General features: G+C 43.5%; 1 protein-coding gene across 5 annotated transcripts in view; it reads right to left on the bottom strand.

Annotated features, from left to right (window-relative positions):
- Positions 1–4,085: 4,085 nt before the first annotated feature.
- The window catches only part of LOC121571720 (LIM and senescent cell antigen-like-containing domain protein 1), a 65,060-nt gene continuing 48,878 nt past the window's right edge, over positions 4,086–20,267 (bottom strand). For 4 of the 5 annotated variants that reach the window (XM_045209195.1, XM_045209194.1, XM_045209192.1 and 1 more), the window contains exons 3-11: positions 18,149–18,215; positions 17,757–17,877; positions 17,392–17,541; positions 8,857–9,007; positions 7,853–7,945; positions 7,473–7,521; positions 7,222–7,297; positions 6,702–6,875; positions 4,685–4,772 (exon numbers count right to left, since the gene is read on the bottom strand). In XM_045209195.1, the coding sequence (XP_045065130.1) occupies positions 6,746–6,875; positions 7,222–7,297; positions 7,473–7,521; positions 7,853–7,945; positions 8,857–9,007; positions 17,392–17,541; positions 17,757–17,877; positions 18,149–18,215 (837 nt within the window). In that variant the 3' untranslated portion in view covers positions 4,685–4,772; positions 6,702–6,745. Of the gene's footprint in view, positions 4,773–6,701; positions 6,876–7,221; positions 7,298–7,472; positions 7,522–7,852; positions 7,946–8,856; positions 9,008–17,391; positions 17,542–17,756; positions 17,878–18,148; positions 18,216–20,267 lie in introns of all 5 variants that reach the window. The other variant, XM_045209193.1, reaches the window with a different exon arrangement.

Consider the following 20,267-nt stretch of genomic DNA (forward strand, 5'->3'; position numbering starts at 1 on the left):
AATGTCAATATTCTAAAAAGGTGAGAGTAGTAAGAAAACCATTTACAGTCATTTTGATTTACAATTACAATTATGACTCTAGAGACGTGTCATTACACGGGATACTATGTGCACTATGTCATCACGCACAGCCTTTTATCTGCAAAAAGTCCGTTTGATGGCACATCTCTGGTGGGAAAATGTGCATATTGTTTCATGCAGATTTTAGAATATATAAAAATCTGTTGCAAATTGGATGGAAACCTAGCTACTGACAGTCACTCAATTAGCCCATGTCGTCTAACATTTTTTTGGTAAATTTGTCTAGCCAGCTATCTAAACTATATACTATATCTCAGTGTTGTGTTCGAGACCACCTAAAGCGAGACCGATTCAAGACCAAGACCAGAGCAAATCGAGTCCGAGTCAAGACCAAGACCGGAGGGAGGGCGAGACCGAGTTTAGACCGAGACCGGGAGGGGGACAAGGGGTCCGAGACCTAGTCAAGACCGAGACCAGAAAAAAAAAAATGCTCTACCTTACCTGCCACCCTAGACCCACTTCAATTAGCTTACCACCCCAATAGATCCACAGACGATGCAATCACCATCACTCTGCACACTGCCCTATCCCATCTGGACAAGAGGAATACCTATGTAAGAATGCTGTTCATTGACTATAGCTCAGCATTCAACACCATAGTACCCTCCAAGCTCATCATTAAGCTTGAGGCCCTGGGTCTGAACCCCGCCCTGTGCAACTGGGTCCTGGACTTCCTGACGGGCCACCCCCAGGTGGTGAAGGTAGGAAACAACACCTCCACTTCGCTGATCCTCAACACTGGGGCCCCACAAGGGTGCGTGCTCAGCCCACTCCTGTACTCCCTGTTCACCCATGACTGCATGGCCAAGCACACCTCCAACTCAATCATCAAGTTTGCAGACGACACAACAGTAGTAGGCTTGATTACCAATAATGACGAGACAGCCTACAGGGAGGAGGTGAGGGCTCTGGGAGTGTGGTGCCAGGAGAATAACCTCTCACTCAACGTCATCAAAACAAAGGAGATGATCGTGGACTTCAGTAAACAACAGAGGGTACACCCCCCTATCCACATCGACGGGACCGCAGTGGAGAAGGTGGAAAGCTTCAAGTTCCTTGGCATACACATCACTGACAAACTGAAATGGACCACCCACACAGACAGTGTGGTGAAGAAGGCACAACAGAGCCTCTTCAACCTCAGGAGGCTAAATAAATTTGGCTTGGCACCTAAAACCCTCACAAACTTTCACAGATGCACAATTGAGAGCATCCTGTCGGGCTGTATCACAGCCTGGTACGGCAACTGCATGCCCGCAGAGAGTGTGGTGCGGTCTGCACAACGCATTACCGGGGGCAAACTACCCGCCCTCCAGGACACCTACACCACCCGATGTCACAGGCAGGCCAAAAAGATCATGAAGGACATCAACCACCCGAGTCACTGCCTGTTCACCCCGCTATCATCCAGAAGGCGAGGTCAGTACAGGTGCATCAAAGCTGGGACCGAGATACTGAAAAACAGCTTCTATCTCAAGGCCATCAGACTGTTAAACAACCATCACTAGCACAGTAGAGGCTGCTGCCTATAGACATAGACTAGACATCACTGGCCACTTTAAAGAAATGGAACACTAGCCACTTGAATAATGTTTACATATCTTGCATTACTCATCTCATATGTATATATTGTATTCTATACTACTCTACTGTATCTTAGTCCATACCGCTCTAACATCGCATGTCCATATGTGTATATATTCTTAATTCATTCCTTACTTAGATTTGTGTGTATTGGGTATATGTTGTGAAATTGTTAGATATTACTTGTTAGATATTACTGCACTGTCGGAGCTAGAAGCACAAGCATTTCGCTACACCCGCAATAACATCTTCTAAACACATGTATGTGACCAATAAAATTTGATTTGATTTGATCAACATGTTTTGACCATGACAGTTTACAGTCCAGGGTTACTCCAAGCAGATTAGTCACCTCAACTTGCTCAAGTTCCACATTATTCATTACAAGATTTAGTTTAGGTAAATAATAGTCTCAAGGCAAGCACTGTATGAATCAAGGCTGTGAATGTAGCATAGCCTATATTGTAGTATAGCAGAGGAATAACGCAGGGTTTTGAAGTCCCATTTAGCAGAGGAATGTGTAATTGTATCGCTCTATGCAAAACACTGCAACATATTTTTTTCAAAAATCAGTTAAATACTGTGACAAACTAAACACGTTTTCAAAAGGGATATGATGCTTTCTTCTCTGACTGGCAGTTCATTCCTTCCTAAGAGGATCTATAGATGGAGGAAGTCACACTGTCATAAGATTATAGGTTTACTGAGCTTATACACACATCTTACAGTACTAATACATCCACTTTAATACATCAACTTTAATACATCCACTTTAATACACACAAACTAATAGGAACAGGAAAAATGGACATTGCAATTACAAGCAAATCCATATATCAATGGAATTGTTTGTCTGCAATGTTTATTTTCCCATTTCAAAAGACAACATAATTCATGACATGTAAAGCATAGAGAAAATTATTGCCAGATATTGTTTGATTCCATTACTGTTATATAAAAGTGGGTTAAGGTTTATTCTGAGCATATTGATTGTCAAAAACACAAAAACAAACATCTGTCATCCAACAGTTTAAAAAACGCTCTTCAGTGACAGTACATCTTACATATTTACTGACTTTGTGATAAAAGCACAAAGGAAATTTGAAAATTGTGAATTAATATAAATATAACAATATAACGCCATGCACAATGTTGTGGACGCACAAAAATCTCTATATGAGATACGAATACACGTGTCACCTCATTCAGTATTATCTTTGGATAATATTTCAATACATCCTGAAAAATGTACACAATCCTCTTGTACGAATATGACTCTTATGTTTCTATATGACCTGAACTGTTGGGATGGAGGCTACTTTCTCAAGAAGCTGCCCAGCAGATCTGGGTCAAATAGTACTGTACATACATCAGATACTTTGAAATACTTAACATGCTCTTGATTTAGCTTACTGTTATACAGGGTGGGTGGGGTTGGCAATTTTGGCACAATTCCAATGGTCCCATTATACTAAGTAAGCTAAATTAAGCGCTCTTTGAGTATTTGACATAGATTTACATACATACATACATACATACATACATACACACATACATACATATATACAGTAGCAGTCAAAAGTTTGGACACACATACTCATCGCAGGGTTTTTCTTTATTTTTACTATTTTCTACATTGTAGAATAATAGTGAAGACATCAAACTATAAAATAACACATATGGAATCATGTAGTAACCAAAAAAGTGTTAAACAAATCAAAATATATTTAATATTTAGAAGTGGTTTCTTTGCAGCAATTCACACAGTCTCCTCTGAACAGTTGATGTTGAGATGTGTCTGTTACTTGAACTCTGTGAAGCATTTATTTGGGCTGCAATTTCTGAGGCTGGTAACTCTAATGAACTTACCCTCTGCAGCAGAGGTATCTCTGGGTCTTCCATTCCTGTAGCAGTCCTCATGAGAGCCCGTTTCATCATAGCGCTTGATGGTTTTTGTGACTGCACTTGAAGAAACTTTCAAAGTTCTTGAAATCTTCCGTATTGACTGACCTTCATGTCTTACAATAATGATGGACTGTTGTTTCTCTTTGCTTATTTGAGCTATTCTTGCCATAATATTGACTTGGTCTTTTACCAAATAGGGCTATCTTATGTATACCCCCCTAACTTGTCACAACACAGCTGATTGGCTCAAACACATTTAGAAGGAAAGAAATTCCACAAATTAAATGTTAAGAAGTCACACCTGTCAATTGTAATGCATTCCAGGTGACTACGTCATGAAGCTGGTTGAGAGAATGCCAAGAGTGTGCAAAGCTGTCATCATGGCAAAGGGTGGCTATTTAAAGAATCTCAAATATAAAATATATTTTTATTTGGTTAACACTTTTTGTTTCCATATGTGTTATTTCATAGTTTTGATGTCTTCACTATTATTCTACAATGTAAAAAATAGTAAAAATAAAGAAAAACCCTTGAATGAGTATGTGTGTCTAAACATTTGACCGGTAGTGTATATGAGACACAGTTCTGCTGCACAGTAATGTGATTGTGAGTAGCATCAGTAACATAGCCCAGGTGTCTGTCTGTTTCTACTTGTATGGCACGACAACGATAAAGTAGTTGGCTAACAGACCAGCAAACTGGCAGTAACAACCTTCTCAATACTCTTTATTCACCTGACGAAATACCAGGACCATTGATGCATTCTTAAATATACAGGTTGGGTTATGAAGTGAAATTTTAAGCTAAAAAATAATGAAATCTATGAGATAAGCATATCAAGGATATATATGAATATGTATTCAGACAAAGGCACTGATTTGGGGATGACCCTTTCTTGTGTACAGTCTGTCTCTCTGCTCATGGGTTATCACTATTTAACGGACGGATACTGCAAATCTGATTTTCATCAACATATGAGGGGTTGGGTAGAGTGGTTTTAATCCCCAAGCTTACACCAAGAACAAAGGTCATGTGCTTGCGCAAACATTCTGATATCACTTTTGTCCGTTCTAGCATGTCTGTCTGTCTACTTCCGGCCCACGGTCTCTGCCAGCTTCTTGAGCCTCTTCTTGAGCTCCAGAGGAAACTTCTCGTAACACTTCTTGCACACCGGCTTCATGTCAAACTCCACAAACTTGTTCCTGTAAGGAAGAGACAAAAACACAATCTGTATGAGCAGGGTTCTGACTTTCATTTATCTTTTATTTATCCCTTCTGCTCCCTCTCTACCCTCCTGCTCCCTCTCTACCCTCATGCTCACTCTCTCTCCCTCCTGCTCCATCTCTACCCTCCTGCTCCCTCTCTACCCTCCTGCTCCCTCTCTACCCTCCTGCCCACTCTCTACCCTCCTGCTCCCTCTCTCCCCTTTCTGCTCCCTCCTGCCCCGCCTTCTATTCCCTGCAGCTCCCTCCTGCCCGCCCTTCTATTCCCTGCAGCTCTCTCCTGCCCCCCTTCTATTCCCTGCAGCTCCCTCCTGCCCCCCCTTCTATTCCCTGCAGCTCTCTCCTGCCCCCCTTCTATTCCCTGCAGCTCCCTCCTGCCCCCCTTCTATTCCCTGCAGCTCTCTCCTGCCCCCCACTCTATTCACTGCAGCTCTCTCCTGCCCCCTTCTATTCCCTGCAGCTCCCTCCTGTCCCCCTTCTATTCCCTGCAGCACCCTCCTACCCCCCTTCTATTCCCTGCAGCTCCCTCCTGCCCCCCTTCTATTCCCTGCAGCTCTCTCCTGCCCCCCTTCTATTCCCTGCAGCTCCCTCCTGCCCCCCTTCTATTCCCTGCAGCTCTCTCCTGCCCCCCACTCTATTCACTGCAGCTCTCTCCTGCCCCCTTCTATTCCCTGCAGCTCCCTCCTGCCCCCCTTCTATTCCCTGCAGCTCTCTCCTGCCCCCCTTCTATTCCCTGCAGCTCCCTCCTGCCCCCCTTCTATTCCCTGCAGCTCTCTCCTGCCCCCCACTCTATTCACTGCAGCTCTCTCCTGCCCCCCTTCTATTCCCTGCAGCTCCCTCCTGTCCCCCTTCTATTCCCTGCAGCACCCTCCTACCCCCCCTTCTATTCCCTGCAGCTCCCTCCTGCCCCCTTCTATTCCCTGCAGCTCTCTCCTGCCCCCCTTCTATTCCCTGCAGCTCCCTCCTGCCCCCCCTTCTATTCCCTGCAGCTCTCTCCTGCCCCCCCCACTCTATTCCCTGCAGCTCTCTCCTGCCCCCCTTCTATTCCCTGCAGCTCTCTCCTGCCCCCCTTCTATTCCCTGCAGCTCTCTCCTGCCCCCCCTTCTATTCCCTGCAGCTCTCTCCTGCCCCCCCCTTCTATTCCCTGCAGCTCCCTCTCCCTCATGGTTCCCCCTCTACCTCCTGCTCCTGGAAAGAGGTCCTTTGAGCAGATTAAACTCTACAGTGTTTAGGCTTTAGCAGGGAGGCCACATGGAGAGCACATGTTAACCACATCGGGACCTTTAAAAATCTGACATCCAGTCCAGCCAGTACACAGAGACAGGAAACGATTAGTGTTTTACCCATAAACAAACCAGGATCTGGTGAACAAAGCCTTCTCTTTACACTCTGACTGATCTGACGAAATACACAATACCTACTACATGCCTCTAGCCTCAACCATCTGATCGGAGAGAAAAGGACTTCTGTTCGGATTATTGCAGGATTATTACAGAGCTGAATTATTATGTTAATCCCCTAAGTGTGTCTGGCTGAGGAATGGCCATATTGAGTAACCATTTCCTGCGGAGATCCTAAATATGGTCAACATTGCGTGGGAAACACTGGCACTGATGCAAATAACAGTTTAGGCCAATTATCAATCTGTACAGGTTATTAATCATTATTTATGATCTATAGCTAATCTCTACTTCCGTTGATTGCTCATACTCTAAAACGGATAAAGTACAGTGATGTTGAATGTGATGTAATAAAAAATGCATGGTTCATAGTTTATGTTTAACAGATATTTCATTTCTGTGTCTAAAACCCTCCTTTAACTGACTTGTCAGAGTGGACGGATGAAAGATACATAGATAGTAAAAGCACAACACAGGAAAAAGAGAATGAAAGGAGATGAAAACTAACCAATGAATGGAAAGTGGAAGTGAGGAGAAAGGAAGGACAGAGGTTTACAGACACATGGGCACTTTCTTCTTCTTTTCTTTTTCTCGTTTGGCAAGACGCCGCTTCATGTCGTCTGGCAGGCGCTTGTAGCAGTGTTTACACACAGGCTTCAGCTCCACCTCTACAAACTTATCCCTGGTACGACCAGGAAAGAGGAGGAAGAGAGGAAGAAAGAGGAGGGAGGAGGAGGATATGGACAGACAAACAGGGACATATGAAAGAGAGGGACAGAGAGAAAGGGATGACACAGGTAGATGGAAAAGCTGGAAAATAGATCAGGTAGTCACAGGTACAGTGGAACAGGTAAAGCAGTAGAGACATATGAGAGACAGAAGAGGACAGAGCAATTGCTTCAGGTGGGCACAGAGCAGAACGAAAGGTTTCAATTGAATTGAAATCTACACTCCCAAAGATAGTCTAGCCTCATTTCAATGTGTCAGCACACAGGATGTTGTTGCTGTGTTAACTCAGTCAGACTTACTTGAGGGTGAGCTTGGTGTTGCAGGTGGAACAGGCGAAGCAGTTGACACACCATGCCTTGTTCAGGGCTGAAACCACTGGAACACACAACACAAACACATCAAGTACATTAGCCGGGGTACCTGACAAGACAATGACAACATGGCTAAAGCAGAGACATTCTGGTTTCCAGGCTATAAGTAGTTTATAAGACAAATATGACATATTAAATATTTGTTTTACTGTATATGATGTTAGGTGATAATATCTTACCATCACCCTCAATGACACGGTTGCAGTGGTAGCAGACATCTCCAAAGAGCTGTAGGAGAGGAGAGAGAGTCAATAGCCAGGCGCTCAATTCACTTTACATATTACATTTTCTTTACTCTTTACTGTATTCTTCAAGACAAGAGCCATGCAATTCACTTCACAAAGTCTTCATTTGTTGCTACATTTGTACTTCCACCAGTAGATGGTCCCATAAAACTAGCCAAGACTGGAGGTCACATTCACATTATATACAGCAAGATGCTTGCTTAAAGATAAATAAAATACAGTGCCTGGATTGGATTGAGTTACTAAGTAGAGATGTGATTGTGTGACTTCTCTTCCCTTGGGCTGTGTGTGCAGCCTGCCTGGTCCTACGTTACCTGGTTGTAGTGAGTCTCACAGTAGGCCAGTCCTTTGCGTTCGTAGTGGCGATGGCCCAGGAAGGGCTTCTCACACTTAGCACACACAAAATGCTGCAAACACACACAACATGGCCCCACACAACAGGTTAGTACAAACAGACCAGCACAGGTCAGTTTAATCCATATCGGTCTAGTTTAGTTCCGACCTATTAAGAGTCAGACCAGACCAGTCCAGTCCCGTCTGAGATTAGTGGGTTCAGAGGACAGCAGCAGGGCAGGAGCGGCCCCCTGTGGAAGCACTCACCCCTACAGACAGACAGACAGACAGACACAGGAGGAGCCTTGTTTGTCTGTGAGGGGTGAGTACCAGGGAGGTCCACCAGGGGGCAGAATGCAGCACAGACCAGACAGAGCGCAGGACAGAATGCAGCCAGGAAGGGTCTCCCATCAGTCACCCTAACTAACCCCACACCATGTTAAAGTGTTTTTCACAGTAGGCGTGGTCCCCACACTCGTAATATGGGTGGCTCTGAAACGGACGCTCACACGGAGCACATACATGGTGTTACAGGAGGGGGGGAGTAGAGAGGAAAGAAGGCAGCATAGATATGAACAGAGGAATGTAAGAGGGAAAGAAAGAAGAAGGATGTCCTCCATTCTGAGATAGTCCAAACATGGCCACAGAGATGATATGAGGGCAGGGTAGAAACAGAACCGAGGAGGCTAGTATAAAATCCATCCCACATACAAACTCCCTTGAATACATTTCTACTGTGATGTTCTAACAATGGGGAATTCCAAACCACCTGTTGTATAATAGGAAATAATAGTTGTTCAGCGACAGACAGACAAAGCAGTACATACCTAAGATCATAATGTAATAATAATAATAATAATAATAATATTGTAATAATCACTGGCTACAAAATACCATAATCATATACAATACATTTTTATCTGAATGTTCCATAACATTGCAACCTCCTGAACAGGTCCATATTGAATAAGGGATGTCATCATACCTCGACGTGCCACTGCTTGCCCATGGCATTGACCACGCGGCCCTCGATGGGTCTCCTGCAGGCGCCACATATGGGAACGCCCATCTTGTCATGGCAGGGCAGGCAGTACAGCTCTCCCTTCAGCTCCCTGGCATCAGCCGTCAGCTCCTTGCTACGGGGGGGAGAGGAGGGACAAACCTTATGCGCATCAACAACAGCTGTTAGTGGGGTGGTGGCTATTGTGTTCTGAATTAGATGCAGATTAGAAGTAAGAAATATAAAGTAGATACTGCAGCCCATGAGGACTGGAGCAGTGGAATTCTTCTAAGTTCCTCAAAGTTCTTTGAAGAACCTTAGGTTATTGGCACTGACAATTGCCCCCAAAAGGTTCTTCCAAAAACCCCATAGGAGGTGGGGTTCATCGAGGAAACTCCTTAGTTGGTGGGGGTTCTTGTGGGAACCTAACTGCCCAACTGAAACATTTGGATTTGAATTTGAAAGGATAGCAGGTGCAGGCACTTAACTGAAAAATGTAAATATCTCCTTCATTTAAAGTAAGGTTTGTCCCTTGTACGATCTAAATTGATATTGTTTTATGCTGATACCATATATCTTTTCATATTTGTGCACAAATCAATGGATATCAATCAACAAAGAAGTAAGAATATGTATTCTATAAGAATATGTTGAAGGCTAGCTGTATTGGGTGCAGATGACTGAACTGCTCACTTTTGTGGCTGTGAGGAGGCATACAAAGGTATGTCAATTGGTATTGGTATGAAATACAGATCACATGTACCATCCTCCTCCCTTACCTCTTCAATGAAAATCTCATAGGTCTCTACATTATGGACAAGGTATGTGTATGAAAACCATTATCAAAACAGTTTTTTTCATTCACATTCACCACAAAAACCAAGGTATGAATACTGTAGTGTGCATGTTTTGTTAATCATCTGTATAATAAATTTTTGGGGGATTCACAGACTTCACCCTCCCTACACCTCTGATGAATATAACAGGAAACCTGTTCGATCACCATGCACTGCAAAATCATTCTGGCTATGGATACGGAGAACATCAACACGCCAGAGGATATACCCATTGGACTTGGGGCTCTGCTGGGAGTTTACCTGTTATTGTTGTTATTGTTATGCATATACAGTGGGGAAAAAAAGTATTTAATCAGCCACCAATTGTGCAAGTTCTCCCACTTAAAAAGATGAGAGAGGCCTGTAATTTTCATCATAGGTACACGTCAACTATGACAGACAAATTGAGGAAAAAAAATCCAGAAAATCACATTGTAGGATTTTTAATGAATTTATTTGCAAATTATGGTGGAAAATAAGTATTTGGTCACCTACAAACAAGCAAGATTTCTGGCTCTCACAGACCTGTAACTTCTTCTTTAAGAGGCTCCTCTGTCCTCCACTCGTTACCTGTATTAATGCCACCTGTTTGAACTTGTTATCAGTATAAAAGACACCTGTCCACAACCTCAAACAGTCACACTCCAAACTCCACTATGGCCAAGACCAAAGAGCTGTCAAAGGACACCAGAAACAAAATTGTAGACCTGCACCAGGCTGGGAAGACTGAATCTGCAATAGGTAAGCAGCTTGGTTTGAAGAAATCAACTGTGGGAGCAATTATTAGGAAATGGAAGACATACAAGACCACTGATAATCTCCCTCGATCTGGGGCTCCATGCAAAGATCTCACCCCCGTGGGGTCAAAATGATCACAAGAACGGTGAGCAAAAATCCCAGAACCACACGGGGGGGACCTAGTGAATGACCTGCAGAGAGCTGGGACCAAAGTAACAAAGCCTACCATCAGTAACACACTACGCCGCCAGGGACTCAAATCCTGCAGTGCCAGACGTGTCCCCCTGCTTAAGCCAGTACATGTCCAGGCCCGTCTGAAGTTTGAGAGTGCATTTGGATGATCCAGAAGAGGATTGGGAGAATGTCATATGGTCAGATGAAACCAAAATATAACTTTTTGGTAAAAACTCAACTCGTCGTGTTTGGAGGACAAAGAATGCTGAGTTGCATCCAAAGAACACCATACCTACTGTGAAGCATGGGGGTGGAAACATCATGCTTTGGGGCTGTTTTTCTGCAAAGGGACCAGGACGACTGATCCGTGTAAAGGAAAGAATGAATGGGGCCATGTATCGTGAGATTTTGAGTGAAAACCTCCTTCCATCAGCAAGGGCATTGAAGAAGAAACGTGGCTGGGTCTTTCAGCATGACAATGATCCCAAACACACCGCCCGGGCAACGAAGGAGTGGCTTCGTAAGAAGCATTTCAAGGTCCTGGAGTGGCCTAGCCAGTCTCCAGATCTCAACCCCATAGAAAATCTTTGGAGGGAGTTGAAAGTCCGTGTTGGCCAGCAACAGCCCCAAAACATCACTGCTCTAGAGGAGATCTGCATGGAGGAATGGGCCAAAATACCAGCAACAGTGTGTGAAAACCTTGTGAAGACTTACAGAAAACGTTTGACCTGTGTCATTGCCAACAAAGGGTATATAACAAAGTATTGAGAAACTTTTGTTATTGACCAAATACTTATTTTCCACCATAATTTGCAAATAAATTCATTAAAAATCCTACAATGTGATTTTCTGGAGAAAAAAAATCTCAATTTGTCTGTCATAGTTGACGTGTACCTATGATGAAAATTACAGGCCTCTCTCATCTTTTTAAGTGAGAGAACTTGCACAATTGGTGGCTGACTAAATACTTTTTTCCCCCACTGTATATGTCACTAATAATAATAATAACAGGGGAGGGGGGAGGGGGGTAGTTCAAAAATGAACCCCAAAAGGTTCTTCAAAAGGTTATTTGAGGATCCATTAAAAGGGGTTCTTTGAAGAACCCTTTAAAGGGTTCTTCAAAGAACTTATAGGGGTTCCCCCACAGTTTCACTTCGAATAACCCCTAAAGGATCCTCCAGGAACCTTTTATTTTTAGAGTGTATGAAATGTGTTAGTATGAGTCATCACTGAGTCAGCTCCTTGTCTAAAGTGGTGTTCTCTGGTGCGTGTGTGTGTGATGCTGGGTGAGCTTGTTTTGTTTAGCATCCTGCCAACAGTGTGCTTCCTGGTCTTGGTGAGTTCTACCTTATTAGGGGATAATAACTCTACTGTATTCACAACACAAAACAAGTGGCAGTGTTGCATAGAGGAATGAGTCGTCTGCATACTTCCTGAATGAATATTCATCATCACAACATCTACCTCAAGGACAGGCTGACAACTGTAGGTTTGTTTAAGGACAGGCAGTCTTACGGGAAAGGTTTGGTTAGGTTGGAGGTGCCTCTCAACTGCTTTTAACTGTCATCTAAAAGAGCTACTGCGATAATCATTATTCTATCGTCAGTCCCTCTCTCCCTACTCTCTTCCTCCTCCTCCCTCTCTTCTCTCATTTGGCTGACTTGTACAGAGGGAAACTCTACTAAACCCAACCTTGAGGAGTCCCATCCTGCTACAGAGAACATACCCTGCCTATAGCACCTCTATGTAGAGATGGCTAATTGTATTACAGGATTTCAGTGTCTACCACTGACAGGCTATACAGCATGAGAAGGGCTTACCAAGAAAAACTTCCAAAAGGACTAATTCGAGGTAGAAAGGACTTGGAGCACTCAACAAAAAAAGCAGAGATTTATTTATTTTAGCTCACTAATCCATTGTACAGGATGCAGACAGGTGACTGATGTTTTGACATCAAGCTGATGTCTTTCTCAAAATGACCTGACCATTGTACTTAGCTCCAATTTATAGCCTAGTGGCCCATTGAGACACAATGTAAGAAAATAATAATGATATGTTTCAAGGTAAATGGCAAATTATAACACAAAATAATATTAATTAATAACAGAAATAGTGTATCTCGTTAGTCAATAGGCCAAGTCAAAATATACATAGATGATATTTGGGTGTCTGTGAATCTGGAGACACAGAGACCCCAAAAAATCAAGGCAACAACATTATAGAAACGATGACAGTGAAAAATCATTGTTTAGACCCTTAGGATCCACAGTGTCTAAGGAGTATTGCCAGAATTCCTCTTTGTTTTAGTTTACGTACGATGCCACCTCCTCTTGGTGAAATGTGGATGTGTTTATGGCTACAAAGCCCAGGGAGGAAGATGGGCCATGGTTGGCTTCTATGCAGTGGCGCGCAATAGCATAGTCCGTGTTTTTATTACGAATAGCAGCCGTGTTTAGAATGGCAATGCAGTGTTTAGAAACTATAATGCATCTGGTATTTCTGATATGAGAGAACAAAATACTTTCAAAAAGAGTCCCTCTGTTCTCACCTACAGCAGGCTGATAGAACATGATTTTCCTAAACTGGCCCACAATACTCCTAAACAAGAAGCTAATCTCATTAATGATTAACAAAATGCTTTGAAGGAACTGAAAGACAATCCAGATATTGTGATAAAAAATGCTGATAAGGGAGGTCTATTGTGATATTAAGCAGGGAACAATATGATAGTGAGGTCTATGCTCAACTCTGACACTAATTTACATTTACGTTATTTAGCAGACTCTCTTATCTAGAGCGACTTACAGTAGTGAGTGCATACATTTTCATACTTTTCCCCGCCGTACTAAGTGTTATGTCCCTCTCCGTTCCAACCCCACAGACAGAATAAAAAGGATATACACTGCTCAAAAAAATAAAGGGAACACTTAAACAACACATCCTAGATCTGAATGAATGAAATAATCTTATTAAATACTTTTTTCTTTACATAGTTGAATGTGCTGACAACAAAATCACACACAAATTATCAATGGAAATCAAATTTATCAACCCATGGAGGTCTGGATTTGGAGTCACCCTCAAAATTAAAGTGGAAAACCACACTACAGGCTGATCCAACTTTGATGTAATGTCCTTAAAACAAGTCAAAATGAGGCTCAGTAGTGTGTGTGGCCTCCACGTGCCTGTATGACCTCCCTACAACGCCTGGGCATGCTCCTGATGAGGTGGCGGATGGTCTCCTGAGGGAACTCCTCCCAGACCTGGACTAAAGCATCCGCCAATTCCTGGACAGTCTGTGGTGCAACGTGGCGTTGGTGGATGGAGCGAGACATGATGTCCCAGATGTGCTCAATTGGATTCAGGTCTGGGAAACGGGCGGGCCAGTCCATAGCATCAATGCCTTCCTCTTGCAGGAACTGCTGACACACTCCAGCCACATCTGGTCTAGCATTGTCTTGCATTAGGAGGAACCCAGGGCCAACCGCACCAGCATATGGTCTCACAAGGGGTCTGAGGATCTCATCTCGGTACCTAATGGCAGTCAGGCTACCTCTGGCGAGCACATGGAGGGCTGTGCGGCCCCCCAAAGAAATGCCACCCCACACCATGACTGACCCACCGCCAAACCGGTCATGCTGGAGGATGTTGCAGGCAGCAGAACGTTCTCCACGGCGTCTCCAGACTCTGTCACGTCTGTCACATGTGCTCAGTGTGAACCTGCTTTCATCTGTGAAGAGCACAGGGCGCCAGTGGCGAATTTGCCAATCTTGGTGTTCTCTGGCAAATGCCAAACGTCCTGCACGGTGTTGGGCTGTAAGCACAACCCCCACCTGTGGACGTCGGGCCCTCATACCACCCTCATGGAGTCTGTTTCCTGACCGTTTGAGCAGACACATGCACATTTGTGGCCTGCTGGAGGTCATTTTGCAGGGCTCTGGCAGTGCTCCTCCTGCTCCTCCCTTGCACAAAGGCGGAGGTAGCGGTCCTGCTGCTGGGTTGTTGCCCTCCTACGGCCTCCTCCACGTCTCCTGATGTACTGGCCTGTCTCCTGGTAGCGCCTCCATGCTCTGGACACTACGCTGACAGACACAGCAAACCTTCTTGCCACAGCTCGCATTGATGTGCCATCCTGGATGAGCTGCACTACCTGAGCCACTTGTGTGGGTTGTAGACTCCGTCTCATGCTACCACTAGAGTGAAAGCACCGCCAGCATTCAAAAGTGACCAAAACATCAGCCAGGAAGCATAGGAACTGAGAAGTGGTCTGTGGTCACCACCTGCAGAACCACTTCTTTATCGGGGGTGTCTTGCTAATTGCCTATAATTTCCACCTGTTGTCTATTCCATTTGCACAACAGCATGTGAAATGTATTGTCAATCAGTGTTGCTTCCTAAGTGGACAGTTTGATTTCACAGAAGTGTGATTGACTTGGAGTTACATTGTGTTGTTTAAGAGTTCCCTTTATTTTTTTGAGCAGTGTAGATAGCTTCATTGATAACGCTCTTTCAGAGGATTGGATCCGGCAAAGAGAGAAGGATTTTCTCATTACGCCACACCCAGCCTGTCCAGTTTATTATGGCTTACCGAAAATACACAAAAGTATGGAAAAACCTCCTTTACGTCCCATAGTGTCAGGCAACAGTAGACCTATTGAACCCCTATCTCAGTATGTTAATTTCTTCATCTCTAAATATGTGCCAGCATTGGCAGCCTTTTTAGGAGATACCAGGGATGTGCTTAAGATAATCAATAGATGCGACACCGAAAGCATATTGGTTACACTTGACGTTCAGTCCCTCCGTAGGCCTATGAGCGCTCTCTCGCTATCTCAACACTAGACTGGAGGGTATCTTACCTCCATCTAACTTCATTCTGTCTCTCACTGAAAAAGCCCTCACATCAAATTACTTCCAATATGCAGGCAGTTTCTACCAAACAGATTCGGGGTACAGCGATGGGAGCATAGGCGGTGTGTCCATAAGGCTAGGGGAAGCTTTCCCTAAAGAACATTTAATTTAATTTCCAAAATTATATAGCCTAATTAGCCTACTCATGTCTATACAGAAATAAATAAAATCATTCAAAGTAGGCTACTAAAGCATGATTTGGCCACAAAGGATCATGAGCATTGCTTGCAGTCGGAATGCAGTCGGAAGGAAAGGCTGCGTGCGCCAAATACATGATCGTTGAGTTGCGACTGTCAGTAGTAGCCTACAGGCCCAGCCAGGCATATCGTATTATTTCAAAATACAATCGCGGGAAAACATTGTTTGGAAAACAAATGGTTATTCCTGTAAAGATATGTACATTGTGACAACACGACCAATACTAACGTTTTTTACCACCCCAGAACAGGTAAAGAATACAAATTCCAAAGCTTCCTTAATTGTAACACCACACATGTCATATACATGCTCAAATGCATCTGCAGGGCTGCTTATGTTGGTCAAACTAAACAAGAATTGAAATGCATCATTGCAGAACATAACGAACGCTTCGATCAGACCGACAGTACCATTGCATCAAAATTGTTACTGGATATATGTGAAACAAAAGTTCAACGTTCACCTTTTGCTACTATTTCTGTCAAGTCTAGCATACAATTTCATGAATACATTGGATAAATCCAACAGATGCATCACACAGAAAGCACTGCAACTGCCTCTGCAACGCAATGTTGCAAGACAAACGCAGTGTTACATTGAAAATGAATGTACTTCAGTTGTATCAAAACGCAATAATACTGTCGGTCAGATCGAGGTGTAATGTCTTGATAACACCGATAGTGTTATTGCACGCAAAATAGTAAGCAGCATCATCTGGATATGTGTGCAACAAAAGTTCAACATTCACCTTCTGCTGCCATTTCTGTAAAGCCGTCTACGCATACAGTTTGACGCATACATTCGATAAATCCAAGGTATGCACCACACAGAACACTTCCAAATTTCACCAAGAGGAGGTGACATCATATGTAAACTAAAACAGAGGCATTCTGGCAGTACTCCTTAGACACTGTGGATCCTAAGGGGCTAAGATGGTTTTTCACTCTCAACGTTTCTCTAATGTTGTTGCCTTGATTTTTTGGGGTCTCTTTTTCTCCAAATTCACAGACACCCAAATATCATCTATGTATATTTTCACATGGCCTATTGATTAACGAGACATTATTTTTCTTATTATTAGTATTTTGTGCTATAATTTGCCATTTACCTTGAAACATATCAGAATTATTATTTTCTTACATTGTTGTGTCTCAATGGGACTATAAATAGGACCTAAGTACAATAGTCAGGTCACTCTGAGGAAGACCTCAGCTTGACATTGGAATTTCAGTCACTTGTTCCATCCTGTACAATGGACTAAGGTGAGCTAAAATAAATACATATTTTTTTGTTGAGTGCTCCAACTCCTTTCTACCACAAATTAGTATTTTGGGAAGTTTTTCTTGGTAAGCCCTTCTCATGATTGTTGTCATTGTTGTTGAGCACCCCTCCTGTCCTTTGTTTGCTGAAGCGAAGGCCCACCTGAACTCTAAGCTACAGTACATGTATAGGTTGCATAGCGGTTGTGTAGAAGTTGAGTAAAGATTTGGCAGTGGTTGAATATAGACCACTAGGTTTATGTAGAGGGTGTGTGACGTTTGTGTGGTGATTTAGCAGTGATTGGGTTTAGGTTGAATGCAGGTTGTATAAATATTGTGTTTTGGTTGTGTAGTAGTTGTATATAGGGTTTGTGGAGTTCTTTCTAGATTTCTTGCATGTGTACCCGCAGTTGTTGCAGTTGAAGTGGTCGGGGTGGTAGGGGTCGTTCTTGAACAGCAGCGGCTGCTCCTCGATGATGGCGTGGCACTTCTGACAGATGTACTTCCCCAGACCACGGGCTTTCTCACGGTTATGACACGGGCGACACAGGTGTCTGAGGGAGAGAGATACATGTTAGTAAAGAGAGCTCAGCCTGACCCAGAGGCTGAAATAATGTTGCTACATTAAAATTACGGGAGGGTGTTAACAGTGTGTGGGATTTCTCTTTGCTTTATAAAAGCTATGCAGCGGAAAAGTTGCTGTCCCCTATCCCATGGTGTTAAATCAGCAATGGCTGATCAGTGATCCAGTCCAGGTCTCTGGACTGACCTGCCGGCGTTCTTGACGAAGCCCACGTCAGCAAGCACAGCCTGGCAGAGGTCACAGCAGAAACAGTCAGGGTGCCAGCTGTTGTTCATCGCCTTGATCACACGACCAATGATAAACTCCCCTGGGAGGAGGAGGAGGTGGTCAGGGACAACACACTGGCAACAATATAACACCCCCCGTGAACACACATATCCACCTGTTAATATAGAGAGAAATAACTAAAGAAAAAACTCTTGGCCCATGAAAGCAATTGGCGATAGAAGTCTACACAGTTGTGCCTAGGGCTCAAAGTGAGGGAAGCAGGGTTAAAGGAGCCCAAATATGACCTTAAGCTTCAGACAACACCACCAGTGTTGATAATGCTGCTGTGTAGGTGCAGTTGCTGTACTCACCACACTGGTGGCAGCAGGGAGCAAACAGCATCTGGAAGTCATGCTCGCAGTACTTCCTGCCCTCAAACTGCAGAAGAAGTGAACAAGCATCAGAACCAGTCAATGATTAGAACATACAGTAGCCATAGATAGACCTGTACGTCTACAGATCTGTCTGTGGCTATGATCTCCCTTTCAGGGAAGAGCTCTGGGTTCCCTATGGTCAGCTGGAGCAGTGTCTGGCCTCCTGTCTGTTCTGCTGGCCCCTAAAAAGCCAGACAAACAGAGACAGAGCGAGAGCGAGAGGGGGATAACTCAGAGACAATCCACTGGGTACAGACGTCTAGTTTTGATTTACATTTGGTTGAGTTGTCAACTAACTTGAACTCAGCGTGAAATCAACAAAAAATTTGACCTTGTCATTGGATTTAGATTGAAAGTTGAGTGCCAAATATTTTTTTAATGACTTTTTGAAAATCAAATCAGTTTTCTACGTTGATTCAATGCCATCAAATGTTTTTGTTGCTGTTGAAATGACGTGGAAACAACGTTGATTCAACCAGTTTTTGCCCAGTGGGGAGCTTCTAATGGGCCAGTAATGCATTAGGCTGAGTGCTATGAGGTTAGGAGTCGATCCAGTTAATACACTTTACCCAATATGGAATTTGTGACAGGAGGTGAAGGTGTTTCCGCCCTTCTTATCTTCTTATATTGCCACACGTACCAAATATTTTGTTGATGTTTTCAGCATGAGGGCCATGTATGCAAAAGTTGTAATAAATCTCCCTTAAAGCTGGAATCTGCATTCGGTGAAAGAGTGCCACTGGTCGCCCCAGGTGCACTTGTTATTGTTTTGTTTATGAAAGGAGGAGAGGAGCATCTAACATCTTGGTTTAAAAAAAAGTAGTATAGTCTGCTGTTCTATCGCACGTGCAATGATGTACAATGATGTCAGAGGGGAAAAAAACGGTTTGTTTGAAGTAACGTCTTTGTTGTTGTAATATCACAAATGGACGTGGCAGTTCCACCGCTACGGATTCCAGGAGGCTAACACAATAAATGTCTCTAGGATAAGGGACTTGGGTTTACTTCAGGCTAGACAGTGTTGTATAGGATGAGATGGGTGAGAGGGAGATGGATAATAAGGCTGCGTTTACACAGGCAGCACAATTCTGATCCTTTGCACAATTATGGGCTAAAGATCTGATTGGTCAAAAGACCAATGAGTAAAGAAAATATATCAGAATTGGGCTGCCTGTGTAAACACAGACTACGAAATGTTCCTTCTAATTTATTGGGGCACTGAGCAGAAACTTGAACGTTGTGAGAATTTTGTGCAACTTCCAGCATGTTTACAGTGAACACTGAGGCTGTACCCTTACAGTTTTAGACAGTAGCCAATAGGCTATTGTGGCTATTTCAGCATAATGTAGGCCTACCAACAAAACCAATGGAGCAAATCCCATAAAATGTTCACATGGGAAATAGCTTTTGATTTATATGATATAGCCTACAGTAGCCTATATGTTGTGTTCAATGCAGGCCTGCATTGCATGAGACTTTTAAAAACGTTTTTACATTATGAAGGGCTTGTCATTAATGATTTTTTACTTGGCCTGTAACACCATGGGCCAAATAGGTGACTGTAAATTGCATTGATAGGTGACTCAAAGACAGATTGAAATGTAGCCTAAGCCTACATGTTTTGTGCTCTTATAGGGTGTAGTAACTCCCCATTGCTGACCTATACTTATCTATAACTGGGCTAATAACTCGCTAACTAGCAAAGAATATCAACAAATATGCACACGCTCTGATCTGAACTGATCTGAAAAGCGCATTCACTCACGGGTGATTGAAAGACCGCTCGTGGGCTACCCCCACCAGTGGCGACCCGTCATCCGTTTTGAACCCCACCTGTTTTTTGTTGTTGTTGCCTGTTTTGCATGTTATTTTGGCATGTAAAAAAAATCATTGGGTTAATAAAGCCGCATACAAACATGGTCTCTTTTTTGGTTTCTTGAGTAAGGCAGCTCCAAAATGCAGGTGTTTCAGCCTAGCTCAGTGCTTTCTGTGGCGGTGGGGCAGCCAGCGGAAAATACGGAGCGTAGTGGTTGGTAATGTTCTCTAGTTGCGCCGT

This window comes from Coregonus clupeaformis, chromosome 29, assembly GCF_020615455.1.
Source record: "Coregonus clupeaformis isolate EN_2021a chromosome 29, ASM2061545v1, whole genome shotgun sequence".
Classification (NCBI taxonomy): domain Eukaryota; kingdom Metazoa; phylum Chordata; class Actinopteri; order Salmoniformes; family Salmonidae; genus Coregonus; species Coregonus clupeaformis.